Here is a 23,528-nt window from a genome sequence, read left to right on the forward strand (position 1 = left end):
CAAGGATAGACTCAAGCTCAAGTTGCAATTGATTCTCAAGATTGATCAGAGAGGAGCTCGGGGAGTTAGAAAGAGCTTTCTGCACCCCATAAATTCTAGCCAAGACTCTTCTCTTTTTGTGATGAATATTGCCAAAGTGTGATCTGTTCCACAAGGTTGCCTCTTTAGAGAAAGTATCTATGGCATCCACAAGGCTTCTATTACTGCTCCAAGCCTTTGAGACAATGTTAGGAAAGGACAAATCAGACAGCCAGAACTCCTGAAATCTAAAAGGCTTGTTAGAAGCCCGATGGCTGACAGGGAAGGCTTCCATAAGCACAGGGCAGTGGTCTGAATGGCAGCGGGGAAGATGAGTAACTTTTGCATCCGGGTATAACACACACCAATCCGGGTTCATGAAGTATCTGTCTATTCTTTCCAAAATTAGATTAGTAATATCTCTTTTATTAGTCCAGGTGTACTAGGGCCAGCAAAACCCATATCAAACTTATTGCAACCATCAAGACAATCTTTGAAGGCCAGAGAGCGGTTAACACTAACTCCCCTGCCTCCAAATTTATCTCCATCAATCAGAGGTTCATTAAAATCACCAGCCATAACCCATGGCTTATTGTGAAGCTCTGCAACCTTAGTGAGGTTACTCCATAAAATACATCTATCTTCCTTCCTAGGACTAGCATAAATGGTGGAGAAAATCCAAGAAAAATTGGAGGCACGTACCTTAACTTCAACATGGATTTCCTGTTCTGTCTTAGCTAACTCCTTCACTAGCACTTTATCAGCATTCCACAGTAACCAGAGACCACTCGAGAGACCAATAGTTTCTGTGTGAATTGCCCCATCAGAAGGCAGTCTATCCGTGACCTCCTTTGCTCTATTTCCTCCCAATTTAGTCTCCATAATTGCAAAAATAGCAGGATCATGCTTCTGAGTAAGATCATGAATGTAATTTTGAAAAGAGGGCTTTAAAGCCCCTCTACAATTCCAAATTAAAAAATTTATAGGGGATGGGTAAAAGAGAAGAGAACAATGATCGATCAGAGGAAGGCACTTCAACCCCATCCTCCAATTCCATACCAGCAGCACCTACACCTTCTCGGTCTGACCCCTTCCTGAAACAAGGGTTGGAGCGATCATCAACACTCTCATCACCGTTACCTTGATTGGTGAGTGCATCGGCCTTGGCTGGATCAACTAAATGGCCACTACCTTGACCGCCTTGAAGCTCCTGCCCAGTCAAGGATGAAACTGTGAACTCAAAGATGGGTTTAGAGGACCTACACTTCTTACGGGTAGGAGAGACACGGTTAGAGGAAAGAGAGGTGATATTTGCAGCAAAGCTATTTGAAAGGGGGTTGACGGCGACGTTGGATGATGCTTTTAATAGAGACCCTCTGGCAATTGCTTTCTTGCCTTTTACAGAAGACGCTAGCTTCTTAGTAGCTTGTCTTGATGGGCTTGGGCTAAAGCCACTGCTTTGGGCTAAGTTAGTATCTATAGACTTACCAAACCCCATATTGTAACTAGTTAGGCCCGGGTTCGAGCCTCCCACAGGCCCATTGAATCTAGTAGCCCACTTCTCGTGCCCCTTCCTGGGATAACCTCTTTCTTTACGTGGCACACTCTGACTACCCACAGGACCACTAAATGGCGTGCTCACCCAGTCCGGATTTCTTGGAGGTAGGTGAGGTGCAGTCTGCCAGGTGGATTTCCTGGTACTATCCGTATTAACACCTGGCATGGTCCCCGTCCTTCCGTACGTCCTCTTTCTCACTACCATCCACTCCCCGTACTGGTCGTCCACCTCTGATGACTCACCCACGTCAACCATAGGATGCGTCGAAGAAGATGACTGATCAACATGCAAACCTCGTGGCTTATCGAAACACAAACTCTGAGCTTCCACCGACGGGATTGACAGTTCTTTCTCCTTCCTTATAGTATACGGACAACCATTAACTTTGTGACCAAGCCTCCCACAAGAAAAATAGAGGCTGTGAATACCCTTATACATCACTACCTGTTTGAAACGCCCAAGGCAGATAGTGTTCACCAGAGGTTCATTGACATCAATCTGAATACATATCCTTGCATATTTACCACGAGCTTCCAAGGCCGTGTGAGAGTTAATCCTCAAAACCTTGCCAATAGACTCCCTAATCTGCTTTAGTACCTCAATATCATAAAGCTCAATGGGAAGTTCATAAAGTCTGATCCAGACAGCAATGAGAGCAACATTTGTCGTCGAAGGTTTGAAACAAGGCTCCCATGGTCTTATAGAGAGAAAATGGTCTCCTATGAACCACGGTCCTTTCATGAGAATTGAATCAAGATCCTCTTTGGAGAAGAATCTGACCAAAAAGAACCCATAACTAAGGTCCACAAAGTCCATTCTAGCTGATGGCCTCCATAGTTGGCTCAGTTTAGATTTCAAGTAAGTAAAACCCACTGACCTCCCAACAAGCTTGACAATGATAGCTCTTGACCAAGGTCCTCTGATGCGCCGCTTCGTTTCCTTAGAAAGCTTGACATTTACCCTACCAACTCGGTTCCGATTAGCAACTTCCTCATTTTCACAATCGGATTCCACATCTTCATCCATGAGATTCTCAAACTCAAACGCTTTCACATACGCCCCTGGTATGTCGCCCACTAGCTTCTCCTTAAAGGAGCCTCCGAAGAAAGCCTCTGCATTATGGGAATCCGGCGAAGGAGAACCCTTCCTGGATTCATTGTTGAAATCGGCGTGGTGAATGTCCTTCACCTTTTTATTACTCCGAGCCAGCTCCGCTTCTTCTTCTCTAGAGAGCAAACGTGGTTTCACACTGACAACAACTATTACGTATGATTTCCTTTGGAATACTTGTACTTGACACTCGACAGTGACAAAATTGTTAACCATTCTGCCACCACTTATGTCTTAAAAGATAAGGCTAGCACCTACTAGTAGTAGTACTATGTCACTCTAGGAATGACAAGGACGTGTACTACACTTACTTTGCAGCTTTTTTTTTTTTTTTTCATCAATTCGGGCACAGTTTCTTAAACAACCAANTGTATACACCAATGTCCACAATTTTTAAAAAAATGTCTACATGATGTATAAATGGTATAAAGTATAATAATTTTCATAATACGCTTCTATAAAAACATATTTGCTGAGCAATTCTTGGTTACTAGGTGCCTCTTGTTGTGCACACTCAAAGCACAATCTAATTCTTAAACTAGCCTATAAAGTTTGGAAGCAATATTCAAACATGTCGCCAACTAGTCCCATGAAGGATCCTGCAATAGCCGTAACGTTAACCCTCGTCCTAAAACATAATTATATTTTTCATGACCTTTTTAGATGCTATTGAAGTTGTTATTTTAAGCAGTAATTTAATGGTGGACATTAGATTCATATATATATATATATATATATTTTAAATTCTATTACAGAAAGATTTCTACTTTCTACTTTCTACACAATTGCCAAAATATTGGTGTATTTAGCTCTGCTGTTCTCAACTAGGTGAACAATAAGGTACAGTACTAAAATGAAGGACGCATAAGGACAAGGGTGTAGATATATTTGTGACATTTTTTGGGGACAGGCCAAACCATGCCAATGTTTATTTTGGCAAAAGGCCAACAATCGTAAATGCTACAATAAAACGAAGCGGAACGGTTAGTTACACGTTTGATTGGATAGAATGAAACCACGTTTGCTCTCTAGAGAAGAAGAAGCGGAGCTGGCTCGGAGTAATAAAAAGGTGAAGGACATTCACCACGCCGATTTCAACAATGATCCAGGGAGGGTCTCCTTCGCCGGATTCCCAAATGCAGAGGCTTCTTCGGAGGCTCCTTTAAGGAAAGCTAGTGGGGACATACCAGGGGCGTATGTGAAAGCGTTTGAGTTTGAAAATCTTATGGATGAAGATGTGGAATCGATGTGAAAATGAGGAAGTGCTAATCGGAACGAGTTGGTAGGGTAAATGTCAAGCTTCTAAGGAACGAAGCGGCGCATCAGAGGACCTTGGTCAAGAGCTATCATTGTCAAGCTTGTTGGGAGGTCAGTGGGTTTTACTTACTTGAATCTAAACTAGCCAACTATGGAGGCCATCAGCTAGAATGGACTTGTGGACCTTGTTATGGGTTCTTTTTGGTCAGATTCTTCTCCAAAGAGGATCTTGATCATTCTCATGAAAGGACCGTGGTTCATAGGAGACCATTTTCTCTCTATAAGACCATGGGAGCCTTTTTTCAAACCTCGACGGCAAATGTTGCTCTCATTGCTGTCTGGATCAGACTTTATGAACTTCCCATTGAGCTTATGATATGAGGTATATAAGCAGATTGGGAGTCTATTGGCAAGGTTTGAGGATTACTCTCACACGGCCTTGGAAGCTCGTGGTAAATATGCAAGGATATGTATTCAGATTGATGTCAATGAACCTCTGGTGAACACTATCTGCCTTGGGCGTTTCAACAGGAGTGATGTATAGGGTATTCACAGCCTCTTTTTTCTTGTGGGAGGCTTGGTCACAAAGTTATGGTTGTCCGTATACTATAAGGAAGGAGAAAGAACCGTCAATCCCGTCGGGGAAGCTCAGAGTTTGTGTTCGATAAGCCACGAGGTTGCATGTTGATCAGCATCTTCTTTGACGCATCCTTGGTGACGTGGGTGAGTCATCAGAGGTGGACAGCCAGTACGGGGAGTGGATGGTAGTGAGAAAGAGGACTACGAAGAAGGGGACCACACCAGGTGTTAATACGGATAGTACCAGGAAATCCACCTGGCAGACTGCACCTCACCTACCTCCAAGAAATTCGGACTGGGTGAGCACGCCATTTAGTGGTCCTGTGGGTAGTCAGAGTGTGCCACGTAAAGAAGAGAGTTATCCCAGGAAAGGCACGAGAAGTGGGCTAATAGATTCAATGGGCCTGTGGGAGGTCGAACCCGGCCTAACTAGTTACAATATGGGTTTGGTAAGTCTAAGATACTAACTTAGCCCAAAGCAGTGGTTTAGCCCAAGCCATCAAGACAAGTACTAAGAAGCTAGCGTCTTCTGTAAAGGCAAGAAAGCAATTGCCAGAGGGTCTCTATTAAAAGCTCATCCAACGTCGCCGTCAACCCCCTTTCAAATAGCTTTGCTGCAAATATCACCTCTCTTTCCTCTAACCGTGTCTCTCCTACCCAGAGAAGTGTGGTCCTCTAACCCATCTTTGAGTTCACGTTTCATCCTTGACTGGGCAGGAGCTTCAAGGGGTCAAGGAGTGGCCATTTAGTTGATCCAGCAAGGCCGATGCCTCACCAATCAGGTAAGGTGATGAAAGTGTTGATGATCGCTCCAACCCTTGTTTCAGGGAGGGGTCAGACCGAGAAGGTGTGGTGCTGCTGGTATGGAATTGGAGGATGGGGTTGAAGGCCTTCCTCTGATTGATCTTGTTCTCTTCTCTTTTACCCATCCCCTATAATTTTTTAATTTGGAATTGTAGAGGGGCTTTAAAGCCCTCCTTTCAAAATTATTCATGATCTTACTCAGAAGCATGATCCTGCTATTTTTGCAATTATGGAGACTAAATGGGAGGAAAGAGCAAAGGAGGTCACGGATAGACTCCTTTTGATGGGGCAATTCACACAGAAACTATTGGTCTCTCGGGTGGTCTCTGGTGCTGTGGAATGCTGATAAAGTGCTAGTGAAGGAGTTAGCTAAGACAGAACAGGAAATCCATGTTGAAGTTAAGGTCGTGCCTCCAATTTTTCTTGGATTTTCTCCCATTTATGCTAGTCCTAGGAAGGAAGATAGATGTATTTATGGAGTAACCTCACTAAGGTTGCAGAGCTTCACAATAAGCCATGGGTTATGGCTGGTGATTTTAATGAACCTCTGATTGATGAGATAAATTTGGAGGGAGGGGAGTTAGTGTTAACCGCTCTCTGGCCTTCAAAGATTGTCTTGATGGTTGCAATATGTTGATATGGGTTTTGCTGGCCCTAGTACACCTGGACTAATAAAAGAGATATTATAATCTAATTTTGGAAAGAATAGACAGATACTTCATGAACCCGGATTGTGTGTGTGTTATACCCGGATGCAAAAGTTACTCATCTTCCCCGCTGCCATTCCGACCACTGCCCTGTGCTTATGGAAGCCTTCCCTGTCAACCATTGGGCTTCTAACAAGCCTTTTAGATTTCAAGAGTTCTGGCTGTCTGATTTGTCCTTTCCTAACTTGTCTCAAAGGCTTGGAGAGTAATAGAAGCCTTGTGGATGCCATTGATATTTCTCTAAAGAGGCACCTGTGGAACAGATCACACTTTGGCAATATTCACACAAAAAGAGAAGAGTCTTGGCTAGAATTATGGGGTGCAGAAAGCTCTTTCTAACTCCCCGAGTCCTCTTTGATCATCTTGAGAATCATTGCACTTGAGCTTGAGTCTATCCTTGATAAGAGAGAGACCTCTGTTGTTGAAGTCTAGATTAATGGAAGATTCAAGGGGACCGAATACCTCTTCTACCTGTGTCTGCCCTTGCTAGAAGGAAAAGAAATCATATAGCCTCGGTTAAGGATGAGAGAGATCAGTGGATCACTGATGGGGGTGAAGTGAGGGAGCATTTTAGGAAGGGTTTTGTCTTTTATATACCACTCCCTTATGGAGGAGAGAGGGTCCCAAGCCATGCTGTTCAATGGCAAGTGCAGTATCTGACGAAGTAAGGTCTCATTAGATGCCTGGTTACCTTGAGGAAATTAAGGATGCTCTTTGGTCTATGAAACCCTACAAATCTCCGGGTCCGGATGGATTGCATGCTGGTTTTTACAGCGTTTTGGCTCACAGTGGGGGATTCGGTGAAAAAGGAAGTGATGAAAGTTTTTCTGATAGTAAGGTGCCTGAATATCTCAACAAAACCTCTATTGTTCTCATTCCCAAAGTCCAAGGGCCGAACTATTGGGAACTATAGGCCTATTTTTATATATGATGTGTGTAAAGAGTGTGCACACTATTGGCGTGAAACAATTACAATTCTAAATGATCGCATCTATACTTAATGACGAGAGAGGAATAGATGAAAACTTTATATATGTAAGCTGAAGCCCACCTCAAAATAAGTACTTTAACTCCCAAAGTAGTTTAGAGTTAAACACTTATAAAACCAACATCCAACACTCTTCTTAGAGCATTCGCATCAGTGCGTGTATTTTACACGCCCATTTTTACACTAAAAACCTACTTTTTCTATTTTATACATTCACTTTTACAAAACACCCACATCAATTTATCTATTTTATCACCACTTTTATTTAAATAATCATTTCTCCCAATTTTTTTATTATTTCCTCAACTAACCCTTATTATACACACGCGCTCTCTCTCCCTCTCAGCCCATTTTTTCTCAACCATTTTTTCTGATTTTGCTCTCTCTCTCTCTCATCCCATCTCTCTACCCATAACCCATCTCCATACACATTTCTGAAGCAGCTCTACCTCTCGGTCCATACCGTTGCACAGCTCCGATCCACAGCTCCCACGAGCTCCGATCCACAGCTCCGCACCACCACTCCGATCCACGCTCCGATCCAAGCTCCCACACGCTCCGATCCACAGCGCCGAACCACCGCTCCGATCCAAGCTCCCACACGCTCCGATCCACAGCGCCGAACCACAACTCCGATCCAAGCTCCCACGAGCTCCGATCCATAACTACGAACCATCGCCGATCTGAAATTTCAATATGAAACTCCAATCCAAGCACGGCGCCGATCTGAAACTCCGATCCAAGCACGGCGAGAAGAACTCCGATCCAAGCACAACGAGAAGAACGCCGATCCAAGCGCTCCGATCCAAGCACGCCGATCCGCCACAAGCGCCGATCCACTCTCTCTGTCTCCATTGGTGCGTCCGTGTGTGGGTGTGTTTGGTTTTGTGGTGTCTTTGGGTTATTTTGTTGTTGATTTTATGGTGGTTGATTTTTTATTTTGTCTGTGGGAGTGTGTATCGGAGGAAGAAGATGATGAGGGGTTGGTTGTGCAGATGGAGAAGAGAGAGAAAAAAAGGAGCGAAATTAGAAATATTAAAATAATCTATACATGATCTACAATAACCGTGTATATATACACGGTTACTGTAGCTCATGGAAATTTTTAGAAGAATTTACACAGTTTTACATGATCTGATGTGGGAGGATTTTTGGCCAAAATGTGTAAAATGAGGAAGTTTTTGTATTATAGATGATTATCCACATGCTGATGCGAATACTCTTAACAATGTAAAATAAAGCCGGACAAGAAAAATTCATTATCGATATGGTTGCGCATGGATATGGAATTGCCCATGTTAAAGAAGGTGAGAACTAGATCGCGAAGGATTTATGATTAATATACAAGCAATTCATAAAATCATTTGATTTGAGTTTATAAATTATGATTATAATTCACATCGTTGTGGTAGGAAGAATAGTTTAAGTGGTAAAGTTTTTGTGAAAAAATCTATTATGGAATAAACTACAGTTATAATTAAAGTACTTTGAAGATATTTTACTTTCCCATGTTTCATAATTTTAAAAAAAAAAAAAAAATGAAAAATGGGTAGAAGGGAGGACCTGAAAGTTAAAATCTCATATAAAAGTTGATAACATCCATAAAAATCTCTTTTAATCCAAAAAAGAAAAATGATAACCAATGGAGGGAAAGTTGGTAAGAATAATTAAGCTAATACTTCTATTCGAAAAATTGATAAAGGGTGTTGTTAGATATTGCTTATTTGCTAAAAATTGAAACCTTATTGCTAAAAATATTGTAGCAAAATAATTTTTAAATGTGTGAATAGTGCTGTGAGACCAAAATTTACCTAAAAATATGTGTTTTGTTGACTTTTGTGGGTTAATGAATAGTATCCATAAGACCCATTAAAAAAATGCGCACAAATTGGACAAAATGCCCAATCCAAACCCAGGCAAAGCAGTGGCAATTAAATACAGTATATCCACTTGGCACTACAATGTGGAAATTTTTTTGAGAAAGAAAGAAAGAAAAAATCTTTTGGCACTACAATGTGGAAATTAAATAGAATATCTTTTGGTATTCAATCATGACTTGTTAGATTCAAAATTTTAAAATATAATATATGATTTTATTATTGAATTTTTTTAATTACACTAGCATGATACTAGTATTACTTCTTTAAGAAGGAATTAATATTCACTGGAGGTATTATTGTATTAGACCTTCCTTTCCATTATATTATATTGAGAAAGAATATACTTTCCTTCTTAACAAAGAAAATCTTAAAAAGGCAACCAAATTAATTTTTCTTCTACATTAAAAAAGTCCAATTATTTATGACAATTTCAAAGCCAGTAGGTATGGTTACATCTACTCCTCTCTCAATTAAAACCTTCCTCAGTTGCTTCCATGCAAATAAATCAATGGCTAAGGCACATGCCACACCGCCCCCACAACCTCTTATATATAAAGCTAAAGCCCTACAAGCTCTCAATCACAGCTTTTTCTACCAACTAATTTGAGTGCCAATGGCAATGGGACATGGTTGGATCGAAGTGGATTGAATTTTTTTTTAAGAAACAAATCCACCACATATCACTACTTAACGGCTACAAATTTCTCTTTAAATTTAGGGGGCTGTAATGCTTTTTATTGGCTATTAATGAAAAGGTTGATCTTCGCATAAAAAGAAAAAAGAAAAAAAAAATCTCTTTTTTGTTTTGATGGAATGGTTTTGTGTGTGTGTGTGTTAATGTAGTACTCACTCAGAAAAAAAAAAAATAATGTAGTACTCATATCCATGACTAGTGTCCTATTAAATCCCATGTACAAGAGAGAATAATACATTGCTTCCTATCATATTAAGTCATTGACAAACACACAGGCTGGCTCAAGGCCAGGGCCTTAGGGCCCATTACAAAGTGGTCCTACCACTTTCATAAAAGGGTCCCTTTCCCATTATAAAAGGACCCAAATTTTATAACAATTAGCGTATGTTTGGATTGCAATTATAATAATAAATTATTTCTATTTAATTTATTTTTGTTATTATTTATGAGCTCATTATACTTTTAGTACTATTCATAGGTCTCATTGTACTATTTCAACTAATTTTTACCTTTATCTACGGTATTTTTAGTAATAAGTTTCAGTTTTATCAAAATAAGTGATATCCAAACAGACCTTGTATATTTGACAAAAATTATTTTTGCAACTTATTTTATTATTCAGTTTATTTTTGCTACTATTCATGGGTTTCACTATAGTTTTTGATACTATTTATAGGTCCTACTGTACTATTTAGCTAACTTTTACATTTATCTACAGTACTTTCAGCAAAAATTTTCAGTTTCAGCAAATAAGCAGATCCCAAATAACTGTTAATGGTTTAAAAATAAAAAAGGCTATGCTTGATTTTTTTTCAATTTCAAAAGGGTCTCCAAAATATCATAATAATAAGTCAACTTTATGGACTTATTTATTATTTAATGTATGATAATATGGTAATTTAAGGAGGAAAAAAATGTAAAGAAGTAAAAAAAAAAAAAAAAAAGCATTGCTCTATACTGTTTTATGGAATTCTAGTGCTATTACTTGTGAAACCTTAGGTTTGAATTAAAATGAGGAGTTATATTTAGTTAGGCATATACCTTTTTTTTTTTTTTTTTTTTTTTTTTATTTACATATTTATGTTATTTTCTCAAACTTTTACATATAAATATTCATTTTTTTTTTTGCTTTATGATTTGACTGGTGACCTAGCTAATAGACCAGGTTAATGTCCAATCCAGATTTTATAACTATGATTAATACTACTAGGCCATCTTCAATAATTAGCCCATTTCAGGAGACAACAGAAACGAAAACATGCATGAGCCCATTTTGTTATGTGGCCAAATATGGGCCGCGGGCCTAATCTGTGAAGTAGAAAAATATGCACTTTGAGTTCATTTCATGAAGTGAAGAAACGTAGGCCATAAGTTCAATATGTGAAGAGAGAAAATAATATGGATTGTGAGAACCTTTAATTATGTGATGTAAAAAAATATAGGTTATGAGTCCCTTTTGTGAAGTGAAGAAAAAAAAAAATGGTGTGAAAGTCAAGCAGCCGCCAAGGGCAGAAGAGGACTTTATGTAATTAGAGAAATATACCATGTTTAAATCTGATTTATTGCATCTACATTGTTCTCAAGAAACTAAAAATTTTGTTGTGATGATAGAGGAAACCTCATAAAACTTTAGCTTCCTTCTTACTAGATGTCAACAAAATNTTAGTTTTTGATACTATTTATAGGTCCTACTGTACTATTTTAGCTAACTTTTACATTTATCTACAGTACTTTCAGCAAAAAATTTTCAGTTTCAGAAAATAAGCGATCCCAAAAAACTGTTAATGGTTTAAAAATAAAAAAGGCTATGCTTGATTTTTTTTCAATTTCAAAAGGGTCTCCAAAATATCATAATAATAAGTCAACTTTATGGACTTATTTATTATTTAATGTATGATAATATGTAATTTAAGGAGGAAAAAAATGTAAAGAAGTAAAAAAAAAAAAAAAAAAGCATTGCTCTATACTGTTTTATGGAATTCTAGTGCTATTACTTGTGAAACCTTAGGTTTGAATTAAAATGAGGAGTTATATTTAGTTAGGCATATACCTTTTTTTTTTTTTTTTTTTTTTTTTTATTTACATATTTATGTTATTTTCTCAAACTTTTACATATAAATATTCATTTTTTTTATTTGCTTTATGATTTGACTGGTGACCTAGCTAATAGACCAGGTTAATGTCCAATCCAGATTTTATAACTATGATTAATACTACTAGGCCATCTTCAATAATTAGCCCATTTCAGGAGACAACAGAAACGAAAACATGCATGAGCCCATTTTGTTATGTGGCCAAATATGGGCCGCGGGCCTAATCTGTGAAGTAGAAAAATATGCACTTTGAGTTCATTTCATGAAGTGAAGAAACGTAGGCCATAAGTTCAATATGTGAAGAGAGAAAATAATTGGATTGTGAGAACCTTTAATTATGTGATGTAAAAAAATATAGGTTATGAGTCCCTTTTGTGAAGTGAAGAAAAAAAAAAATGGTGTGAAAGTCAAGCAGCCGCCAAGGGCAGAAGAGGACTTTATGTAATTAGAGAAATATACATGTTTAAATCTGATTTATTGCATCTACATTGTTCTCAAGAAACTAAAAATTTTGTTGTGATGATAGAGGAAACCTCATAAAACTTTAGCTTCCTTCTTACTAGATGTCAACAAAATTACAAAAAGAAAATTGTTATCTACTAGCTATTTCCTTTTACTTTCCTCTTTACTCTTCAGAGAATTAAACAAGGTTTTAAGCTTCAATTTGTTTCCTTGGTGGGGAATTAGTGACCCTGAAAACATGTTCTTCACCAGTACACTTATCTACTGCAACCACCCAACGGCTTCTTTTCTGGCCTCCATTAGTAACCATTCTAGTCACCAAAAGCCCCTCTCCAATGGGCAAAAAATGTGTCTTCAATTCAGACCACCAATAAGATCCCTTGTGGAGAGCATTGTACCCTACTATAAGTGCCTTCTTCTCATGCTTTAAACCCTTTTGTGCTGCTAAGAATACCCCCTTATGATCACTGATATCACAATCAATAAGCACAAAATCTGCTTCTTTATAATCATCTAACAAAAGGGTACATGCATCTCCTATGACAAACTCGACCCTGTTTGCATAGGACCCTAGAGCTTTCTTTGAAGCATGCAATTCATCAAGCTTGCTCAAAATGCATACAACATGGCCACCTGTTTGATGAGCTGCTGCTTCTAATGCTAGAGTGGTTGATCCAGCAATGCTAGCACATACAATCACCATGAGCTTAGCATTGTTGCCAGCTGCAAGGGCAGATATGAATTCGGCCACATCAGGCTCCTTACCTCTTGTTCCCTATAAAAATAACACAAAAAACTTGGTCATATAAAAAGATAGAAACAAATTTTAACAAAAAGATTTAGAAAGAGAGATAATATCATTACAGTTCTCTTTCTCACCATCTTTAGGGTGCGGAAATAGGCTTTTGTGGCATAATCAGCAGACCAGCAAGACATCTTTTTTCTTTACGTTTTGGAATCGATATCTTTGAGATTTTTTTCCTTTTTTTTTTCTTTTTTTTTTTTCTTTTTTTTTTTTTTTTTTTCTTTTCTCTTTTTCCACTCCAATCTTGACAAAATCATTAGCATTCTTTTGATTTTTGAGGAAAGGTAAGGGATGGGCTTTACAAGGGAATGATCTAAGCTTGTCGGGGAAATCCGAGAAAAAAAAGATAAACAAGGGATGTTCAATTGAATAATATTTTCTACCCATTTTTTGTTTCAACTGGGTCAGGGGTTTGATTTCAGAATTATTTTGACACAGAAACCAAACGATTAGAGTGTAAAAATGATATTTTTGAAAAGTTAGAGACTATTTTAAAATATGGACAAAAGTTAAAGACCAAAATGACAATTAAATCCTTTTTTTTTTTTTTAACTATAGGCTCATATAAAAAACTACAATTGTTCATGATATGGACAATAAGTGGTTGAAAAAAAAATTTATAAATCAATGTAAAAGTAATAAGCAATCAATCACAATTTACAGTAAAATAATTGTTACAAAAGTCATAATTTTTTTTGTAATACTAATTTTATTTTTCCCCTACAAGGCTAGAATTATTGTAGTTGTTGGTGAAAGATTTGCACTCGTATTGAGAATTACAGTATATAATATTATTGATAGCCCATTTGGATCCACATTATTGCACGTCAGCGTTTCACAATTCACGTTTCCTTTTTTTTTTCCAGACGCAGCTGTGGACTTTTCTCTCGTGAACAGTGCATGGGTGCACTGTTTATGGTACTGTTCACGGGACTCACAAACTTTACTTTTTAGCAATTTTTCATTAAAAATAGGTCTCATTGCACTATTCACACATTTAAAAATTATTTTGCTATAATATTTTCAGTTTTCAATTTTTAATTTTCAGTAAAAATAAGTTGTATCCAGATGGACTCTAACCCGGTGCAGTTTTAAATTTTAAGCATGTAATAATAGAGTGACTATAAAATTCTATATCTTTAACAAATCTTTTGTAAAGAAAAGGAAAACAAAACGAAAAGACACAAAATATATATACCTGGTAGCTTGTACCAAATGATCTTGACTTTCATTCTTCTTTTCTTGATGTCATTATCACTGTACCAATGATTAAAAAAATTACTATCTCTTTCTATTGTCATCATGGTAAGTGCATATTAGTCAACATAATAAAACTCAATATTAAAACGATACATGAGATAAAGACAACATTTTTTTATTATAATATGCATCAAAAAATATTTATTATATTAGAAACTGAATTTTTATTATTGCTATAAGAAATGACAAAATTCATTTGTCACTCTTCCATCATTGAATTTTTATTTCTATTAGAAATGACAAAATTCATCCGTCACTCTTTCATTAATTGTGAGTAACATAAAAAGGTCATTTGCATATATGATAAAATATTATATTCTATAATAAATTACTAATTTTGAGTTATAATAAAATTATGGACTAATTACAATTTAATCACCTGTGATTTAGTTGAAATTTAAATTACCTACTCGTGGTTTGAAATTTAATACTTTACCCACCTGAGATTAGCTCAGTTAAAGATCCGTTACCCACCTCTATTAAAAATGAAACTAAATATGTATTTTTGTTCTTTTTTGTGTCTCTTTCCTCTTTAAAAATAAAAAACATAAAAGAAAAAAAAAAGTAAGACCAGAAAGTAAGAATTTTGTAAAAATTAAGAACAAACATCACCACCATCATAGAAGCTTTTCTTTGGAATCATCAAAAATTGGGTATTTTTAAGGTTTGCCTTCACAAAAGTGCTGACCCAAATTTATCATGTACCCGAGTCTTTCTTTTGCGGATTTCTAATGACAAACCCCTTAAGGACTTGAAGTTCTGCGAGCTTCCATTGCCCCTTGGGCATAAGAGCTAGCAGCTAACAGTCCGAAAGATCCAAATACTTGAGGTTCATGAGTTGGGCTATCTCCTTTGGAAGCACCTTCAGATTGTGACGCTCCCTGAGATCCAAGATCAACAAATTGTTATGCTTACCTATGGAATTTGGAAGCTCAGTAATTAGAGAGATTCCTTGAAGGCTTAATTCTTTTGAACTCGTCAATCCATTTAAGAATTCAGTGCTCTCTTCTTCAATGTAATATTCAATTGCTCCAGGCCAGCTTCCCAGACAAACAACTTTGGCATTTTCATCTTCAATAAAACGCTTGGCTCTTTTGTCTGTACTGCATTTATATCTTTCATCTTTGTTAACAATGCCAATTCAAGATCAAAAAAATTCTCATTAACATTAATTAATGTAACGAGATTTTCCAAATCTTTTTCTGTAAACAAGAAGACACTTGAGGTTGTGGATGACCCAGCAGTCATACCCAAAGGAGAAACAATCAATGTTGGAACCAAGGATGATGTATCAGCTGTGAAGAAAGTTGGATGTTGCTCTACATTCTCTTTGAAATTCTCTCTCATGCTCATATCTTTGTAGAGGTCAGCAACTGAATGATTTTGTGTGTGATATGTATTGACATAAGCTTCTTTGTTCATAATTTTTACAAAACCCTCACTTTTGATCTTATTTTCTCTTATTTTTTTAATGTTGTTTTATGTTTTGAGAGGAGAGAGCCATAAAAGAGAGCAAAAATATATATTTAACCCAATTTTTAATAGATGTGGGTAATAGAACACTAGTTAAGCTAACCTCAGATAGGTAAAGTACCAAATTTCAAATCACGAGTAAGCAACTAAAATTTCGACTAAACCATAAATGGGTAAGTTGTAATTAGCCATAAAATCATCTCAAAATACATTGAATAGAAATTTCTTTTCACTTTTGATCTTATTTTCTCTTATTTTTTTAATGTTGTTTTATGTTTTGAGAGGAGAGAGCCATAAAAGAGAGCAAAAATATATATTTAGCCCAATTTTTAATAGATGTGGGTAATAGAACACTAGTTAAGCTAACCTCAGATAGGTAAAGTACCAAATTTCAAATCACGAGTAAGCAACTAAAATTTCGACTAAACCATAAATGGGTAAGTTGTAATTAGCCATAAAATCATCTCAAAATACATTGAATAGAAATTTCTTTTTCCTAAAATTGAGCTTCAAACATAAGCACCAACTTCAGTTGCATAATAAAGATATAATAAATCTCTCTCTCTCTCTCTCTCTCTCTCTCTCTCTCTCTCTCTCTCTCTCTCTCTCTCTCTCTCTCTCTCTCTCTCTCTCTCTCTCTCTCTCTCTCTCTCTCTCTCTCTCTCTGCAATACAATTAGTTACACCTAACTCCCGAAATCGGCTTCCACCTAAGACTTATAAACCAACCCACACAACGCATCAACTTCTTGACCTGAAAGGCTGAAACCATATCTTGTAAATCATGAAACTCTATTTGTGCCCAATCCAAACCCGATTTGCGTAATTCCAAGTCTTATATAAAAATAAATAAATAAATAAAAAATGAAGTAATTAGATGTAAATTGTCATTCCAAATTTATAATTTCATAAACATTTTTGTTCGAGCAAACTTTTTAAAACTCAAACTATTATGTGTTGTTAAATTTATACAAGCAATTGTTTTTTCAAATCCTTCAAATGCAATTTTAAAGAAAATTCTAAGTTTTATTAGTTTTTTTTTTTAAGAGAGTTAGGTTTTTTTTTTTTTTTTAAAGAACTTTTAATAGAGTTAGTTAAACATTGTATATAGTATATACCTACCGGAAATCTCAAACCTGTCTAGTTACCATTTTAATTATACACATAAGAAAGTTACCTCAACCATGCATGAGAGATGAGACCTTGTCATAGCTATACTGCCATATACACCACTTAATAATTGCTATTCTGCCATATATACCACTTAATACATGATCAACACCAAAGTCCAAACACCAAGAACAAATTCAAAATTGAGAATTTAGACACAAATGCTACTATATTCACATACATAAACAAATATATACATTGATTGAAGCTTCTACTTCTTAATCCCTTCCCCTCGTCCTAAGTCAGCAAAATTCAAAGGGATGAGCTTGTTGGTAATTATTTATTTAACTCTAGACTTGGAGAATTGATTCAATAATACTATGTTTAGGGAAGCAAAAAAGTTTACCATCTTTTTATACAAAGAGTTAAGTAGGGGTAAAACTTAAGCTCAATATGTTAGGATTGTTTTCTCCCTTTGGTAGTTGTGGAAAAAGTTGTGAAATTTCGGTCAGTTGGATTCATCCCCGAAACACGTGCTCCTCGCCGGACTGTGCATCAATATGCCTGATCCAACGGCTACGATGAGCCTTCCTCCCACTACCACCAATAGTAGTACTCCCTACATGAGCAATATCCAACCCTTTCTCCACAGGCAAAAACACAGTTCTCACCACACGTGCCCCTCTCTCAAGCACCCCATGCCATCGAAACCCCGAAACCGCGTTTCCATCTCTCGTATTCGAATTCATGCATGCCAAAACCGCTCCTCTCTGACCCAGTTTCGCAAAACTCAGCACCCTGTCGAAATCTCCACGCTTGCAATCCACCACCAGAAAATCCACACCCACCAGCCCAGCCATCGCCGCCTCGGCCTCACCCACCACCACCTCCGGCGGCGGCGCCACTTCATCGTGTTCTTTCATGGCGTTCATGTACTTTTGTCTTGACTGCTCGTCAGGGACTACGCACACGTATCGCCCGCGCGTGTGGCGGGCTGCGATGGCCAGCCCTATGCTTGTCACGATTGGAGCGCCGTGGAACCAGGCTTGGACTATTAGCTTTGCGTTCCAACCGGCTGCCATGGTGGAGAGGAGCTCGGCTATACTGGATTCTTTGAAGCTCTTACACTGCGTAAAAAAATAAAAATATAGAAACAATCATAGTTAGTGTGTGTGTGTGTATATATATATATATATTATATCATATATTACAATGGAGTTGGTATAGTTTTTTGAGAAAGTTTGAAATAGAATAGTAGGAAAATATATACAGGTGGTTTCAATTTTGGATTCAGAGTATGCTTACAGATTTAACAGTGTCTATGTAAGCTTCTGAAGCAGTTTCTGGGGACCATACGAGCTTCATATCTGTCTTTGAAGAATCTGTGTGCTGGTGTTGTTTGTGTGTGTTATTCTCTCTCTCTCTCTCTCTCTCTCTTTATGTCTTACTCACATATATACATGCACACGAACAACTTTGACAGAGAATGGTGGTGTGGTCCGTGTGGAAGTGACTATGTGATGTGCGTATTGGGTTAGCTTTTTATAAATGCTGGATAGACAGTGAAAAGGACTGCAAGCCTCTTACTTTTGTTACAAGCGTTGACATTGCGTGGCCACACAATTAGAACATATGGGTGTCTTTAAATAACTTTTGGATTTTCTTGGCACCTGGGACCTGAAATATTTAATACTTCGGCAACAGCATTGATAACGCATGAATAAGAAAATAAAAAAGACGTAAATGGAGAGAAAGCATATTCAAGAAAAGAATTAATCTAGTTTGTCTTAACAATTTATTTTTGTAGCGAATAAATCTTTAACAACTACATTTTTTTTTTCAGTTTTCACTCATAATTGTGTAAAACAAATTAAATAACAAAATATATAATATATAAAAATTCATTACATTTAGTTGAAATTCATCTACTCTTAATAATGACTCTTTATCATCAGACTAAGATACTAATCTATTTTTGATGTAGGCGGAAATTGAACCCCAGATCTCTTATACAACCATAAAAAATTTTACCAATTAAGCTAACTGAAACCCACATGAAAATTGAAAATTTAAAACCACATTAACTTATGGTATTACAAAACCATTGTAGTTCATGGTATTTAGTGGCGGTTCTAAGAATTTTTTTTCAAAGTAGTTATTAAGAAACTTAAATTATACAATATTTAATATAAAAAAAAAATATAGTTATATCTCATTATCAATGCTGCAAGCTATCTCTTTCAAAATTTTAGTTAAATAAATTTTTCTTGGAATTTTCTTTTTGTTTGTAAAGACCCAATATATTGTTAAAATGACCAAAGTTTGACTACAAACTTAGTTATAGTTTAAGATTACAACTTTCATTAAACAAATTAACATGACTACATATTTGGAAAATCTAACCGTTGAATTTTATATTTTTTTTATATTCTTGAAATACATGTCAAGTTTCATGTCAATTGAATGTTATTTATTATTTGATCCATTAACTTATTTTTTGCGTATAATTTTATACTACAAAGACTCAAAAATTAAACATTTGATTGATGACATAAACTATTTATCTTTAATCTTCTTGAAGTTTTACAAGAGTGGAGGATATAAGAAAAAAAAAATGTAATCTAATTGTGGAATTGTCAAAATTCGTATCTAATAAAAAAAATTATTGAGTGGAGTTGTAGCCTTAATTTATAACCAAGTTTATTGCTAAAATTTGTCCAAAGTTTAATTATATTGGACTTTAAAAAATTTATTAGGGTGGTCACACATTTTTTTTAAGGTAAAAAAATCATAAAATTTTTAAATTTTATATATAATAATGTCTTTTTTTTTTTCCAAGCCAGGGTGGTCCTGTGACCACAAGACCACCCTAACTCTAACTTGGAGCCGCCAGTGATGGTATTCTACACGACCATAGTTTATATATTTATGACTAAAGATAAAGTTTAATTACAAAACTGATTGTAGCCTAAAGTTGAAACCCTACTCAATAAAATAAACATTACTCCATATTTCGAAAATCTAACCGTTGAATTGCATGTACTTTATGCTCTTAATACACATGTCAAATTTTGTATCAATTGGGTACTATTACTATATTATCTATAAACTTATATTTTATGCATAATTTTAAACTACATAAACTTGCAATTTAAACAATTTATTGATGATATAGCTATTGATCTTTAATTTTTGAGAAATTTTGTAAACATAGATGATATAAAAAGAAGATGTAATCTAATAGTAAATTTGTCAAAATTCACATCCAATAACAAGATATTGAGTAATGTTGTAGTGTTAGGTTACAACCAATTTTTTTACTAAACTTTGTCTCTAAATTATTATATCTTTTATTGGTTACACATTTATGATAATATTATAATATGTTCTAACATCCCCTTCAAACTCAAGGTGGATGACTGATTAAAGGGAATTGTTAACCAATGCCGCCTTGAGGGCATTGGTTTTGGAACCATTTTTAGAAACATTTTATTGGAATAATGATAAAAAAAACATAGATGATATAAAAAGAAGATGTAATCTAATAGTAAATTTGTCAAAATTCACATCCAATAACAAGATATTGAGTAATGTTGTAGTGTTAGGTTACAACCAATTTTTTTACTAAACTTTGTCTCTAAATTATTATATCTTTTATTGGTTACACATTTATGATAATATTATAATATGTTCTAACATCCCCTTCAAACTCAAGGTGGATGACTGATTAAAGGGAATTGTTAACCAATGCCGCCTTGAGGGCATTGGTTTTGGAACCATTTTTAGAAACATTTTATTGGAATAATGATAAAAGGGTAAAATATCATTTTCGTCCCTAAACTATCACAAGAGTTTGTTTTTCGTCCCTAAACTATTACAAAAGTTCGTTTTTCGTCCCTAAATTTTCAAAAGTTCTATTTTCGTCCCTAAACTTTTTCAAATGTATTGATTTTCGTCCCCCTCACATCAGCACTCCGTCAAGAACTTTTGGAAGTTTACGGACGAAAATCAATATATTTGAAAAAGTTTAGGGACGAAAATAGAACTTTTGGAAGTTTAGGGACGAAAAACGAACTTTTGTGATAGTTTAGGGACGAAAATAAAACTTTTGAAAGTTTAGGGACGAAAAACGAACTTTTGTGATAGTTTAGGGACGAAAATGACATTTTACCCATGATAAAACAATAAATATTGTTAATAGTTTTTTATATTTCTCATAAAAATTGTATCAAAACTTTCCTGATATGACTTATTAACAAGAGTTCAGTTAATATATGTCCTTAGAGTATACATTAATCATTTATTTTGGAAAGTTTTTATAGAGAATTGAAAATTTTGTCAAAATAGTAAATCACTTTTTCATTTTTTCATAAAAGAGTTTCATAAAATGGTTTATCAATGTATGCCCTAAGAAAACACGTTATTAAAATCCTATTAACAATTGTCTTAAGTGCATTTGTTAACATGACCCTTGATTAAAACTTGAATAACAATTTTTCAATTTAAGGAAGATCTTCAATGCCCATTGAAAGAATTGGAGACAATAAATAAATGCCTAGAAAATATCATCATTAATTGTAGAGGAAGAAGCGTACGATGCACCTAAAAAACGTGGAAGAACTCAGACACAAGAGCGCAGCTGCGCAAGTAGTCGCATCTCCAACAATTGTACTATGCGGACTGCGGAGCATGAGCGTGTCACCAAAATGAAACTAGTGTGTTAGGTTTTTGAGTGCATGTGAGACACGTAAGGGTTTTTCTAGAGCAGGAAGCAAAACGTGCAACTACAAGGACGCCCATGATGGGGACTGAGACTATGTATAAGGGTGCGTAAGACATTAAGGCAACAATTTTGAGAAGACCTGGATGCAAATCTAAGAGCATCCGCATCACTTATTTCAATTCTACTCTATTTTACTAAATCAAAAAGTTACTTTATCAATTATATAATCCAATTTTACACTACTTTCACATCCCAACTTTTATTTTCCTATTCTACTCATAAAAATAATATATTTAAACATTAAAATATATTAACCAACAAAATGTACTCCTCCACAACCAAACTCAGAACCCACCTTGCCACCACCACGCCACTGGCCAGCAACCACCACCATAACCAAACTCACCACCATCAACAACCACAAGAAACAACGCTGACTTGCCGATCTCCATAAGCCACTGAGAGAAAAAACCAGGCCGCCGATCTCCGATCTCCAAAATTGCCAGAAACACACCAAGAGAAAAAACCACTTCAAACCCACCACGTCGACTCGCCGATCTCCCCAAGCCACCGATTAGCAAACCCACGCCGTCAATTTGAAACCCACGCCATCATCGATCAGCAAACATCACTACCTCGCTTTCGTCAGACCTTGGTTCGACCAACAGCGAGTCAGAGAGTGAGAAAGGGTAGATGAGAAAACAGAAGGAGAGAGTTAAGAAAGAAAGAAAATGTCTTAGCCCAGAGAAAAGAGAAAGAGAAGACAGAGGAGAAAGAGAGAGAATAAAAGTGATTAAAAAATTTATACAATAGTGTTACAGTGCCATTCTACATGTAGAATGGCACTGTACCACAATTCTAAAAAATTTTACAATTCCTCAATTCTACAATCCTAGATGCTAGCTCTTTTAGGCTTGAAATGCCAAAATTTCTTTCAATTTGGCATTTACAATTGCTAGTGGGGATGCTCTAAGGAGTCTAAGTATAGTAGATCTAAATCTCAGGTGTGCAAAAGTGACAACAAAGGTATATTAAACTATAAATAAGAAAATAAATAGATTTAAAAGGAGAGAAAACATAAACAAGGAAATAATTAACTTGGTCCAGCTTGGTGGCTTAAGTTCATAGCAATAGCAGAAATCCCTCAACGGTTATATCGTGCAATTTAGAAATACGTGTGTATATTGAAAATCCTAAAATTACAGTACCCCATAGTAGTACATAATATTTATTTTACAAAATCATAATTTATATGGTAATGAAGATATTCTAATATATTTAATAGATTACATATTTATGATAATATTATAATATATTGTGAGGACTACTTATTCCCTGCTAAAGTCATTATTAAGAGTTTGTTTGGATACCGTTTATTACTGACAACTAAAAACTGAAAATATTAAAGCAAAATAATTTTTAAATATGTGAATAGTGTCATGAGACCCAGTTTTAATGAAAATTTTGCTGAATCAGACAACTTATGGGTCCCGTGAACAGTGCACATGACCTATTGACAAAGACGCAAACGGGTTGAAAAACGTTTTCAGCGCAATCCAAACTAACACTAACAAATTTTGGTTGAAAATTTTAATGTGATCTACAACTCTCAAGTTAACAAACGGTGTGACATTAGTTTTCACCACTTGGATTTTCGTAAGAAGAATTCCATGGACTAGTTCTCCTAAATTGTTTAACAAGGAAAGTTATCTTAGCGTGAGTTTGGATAGTGTCACGAGACCCAGTTATTATTGACAATTGAAAATTGAAAATACTGTAACAAAATAATTTTTAAATGTGTGAATAGTGTCATGGGACCTAGTTTTAATGAAAATTTTGCTGAATTAAACAACTTATAGGTCCCGTGAACAGTGCACGGGACCCATTGACAAAGACACAAATGCGCTGAAAAATGTTTTCAGCACAATCCAAACTAACACTAACAAATTTTGGTTGAAAATTTTAATGTGATCTACAACTCTCAAGTTAACAAATGGTGTGACATTAG

At 35.8% G+C, this 23,528-nt stretch overlaps 2 protein-coding genes across 2 annotated transcripts; both read right to left on the reverse strand.

The window, feature by feature from the left end:
* Nucleotides 1-12,148: 12,148 nt before the first annotated feature.
* Nucleotides 12,149-13,161, reverse strand: LOC111997687 (uncharacterized). The gene is made up of 2 exons (XM_024029805.2): nt 13,030-13,161; nt 12,149-12,925 (listed from the first exon to the last, which is right to left on the reverse strand). Exons 1-2 carry the CDS (start codon nt 13,084-13,086, stop codon nt 12,341-12,343), a joined length of 642 nt encoding a protein of 213 aa, XP_023885573.1. The 5' UTR covers nt 13,087-13,161; the 3' UTR covers nt 12,149-12,340.
* Nucleotides 13,162-17,007: 3,846 nt separating this feature from the next.
* On the reverse strand, nt 17,008-18,296 carry LOC111997673 (uncharacterized). The gene is made up of 2 exons (XM_024029788.2): nt 18,103-18,296; nt 17,008-17,924 (listed from the first exon to the last, which is right to left on the reverse strand). The coding sequence occupies exons 1-2, from the start codon at nt 18,160-18,162 to the stop codon at nt 17,316-17,318; spliced, it is 669 nt and encodes a 222-aa protein (XP_023885556.1). The 5' UTR covers nt 18,163-18,296; the 3' UTR covers nt 17,008-17,315.
* Nucleotides 18,297-23,528: the final 5,232 nt, after the last annotated feature.

This window comes from Quercus suber, unplaced genomic scaffold (genome assembly GCF_002906115.3).
Source record: "Quercus suber isolate HL8 unplaced genomic scaffold, Cork oak 2.0 scaffold_346, whole genome shotgun sequence".
In the NCBI taxonomy this organism is placed as follows: domain Eukaryota; kingdom Viridiplantae; phylum Streptophyta; class Magnoliopsida; order Fagales; family Fagaceae; genus Quercus; species Quercus suber.

Coding starts and splice junctions, on each gene's coding strand:
- LOC111997673 (XM_024029788.2), bottom strand. CDS start 18,162: ATGAAGCTCGTATGGTCCCCAGAAACTGCTTCAGAAGCTTACATAGAC. Junction 17,925..18,102: donor ACATAGACACTGTTAAATCT/GTAAGCATACTC, acceptor TTTTTTACGCAG/TGTAAGAGCTTCAAAGAATC.
- LOC111997687 (XM_024029805.2), bottom strand. CDS start 13,086: ATGTCTTGCTGGTCTGCTGATTATGCCACAAAAGCCTATTTCCGCACC. Junction 12,926..13,029: donor ATTTCCGCACCCTAAAGATG/GTGAGAAAGAGA, acceptor TTATTTTTATAG/GGAACAAGAGGTAAGGAGCC.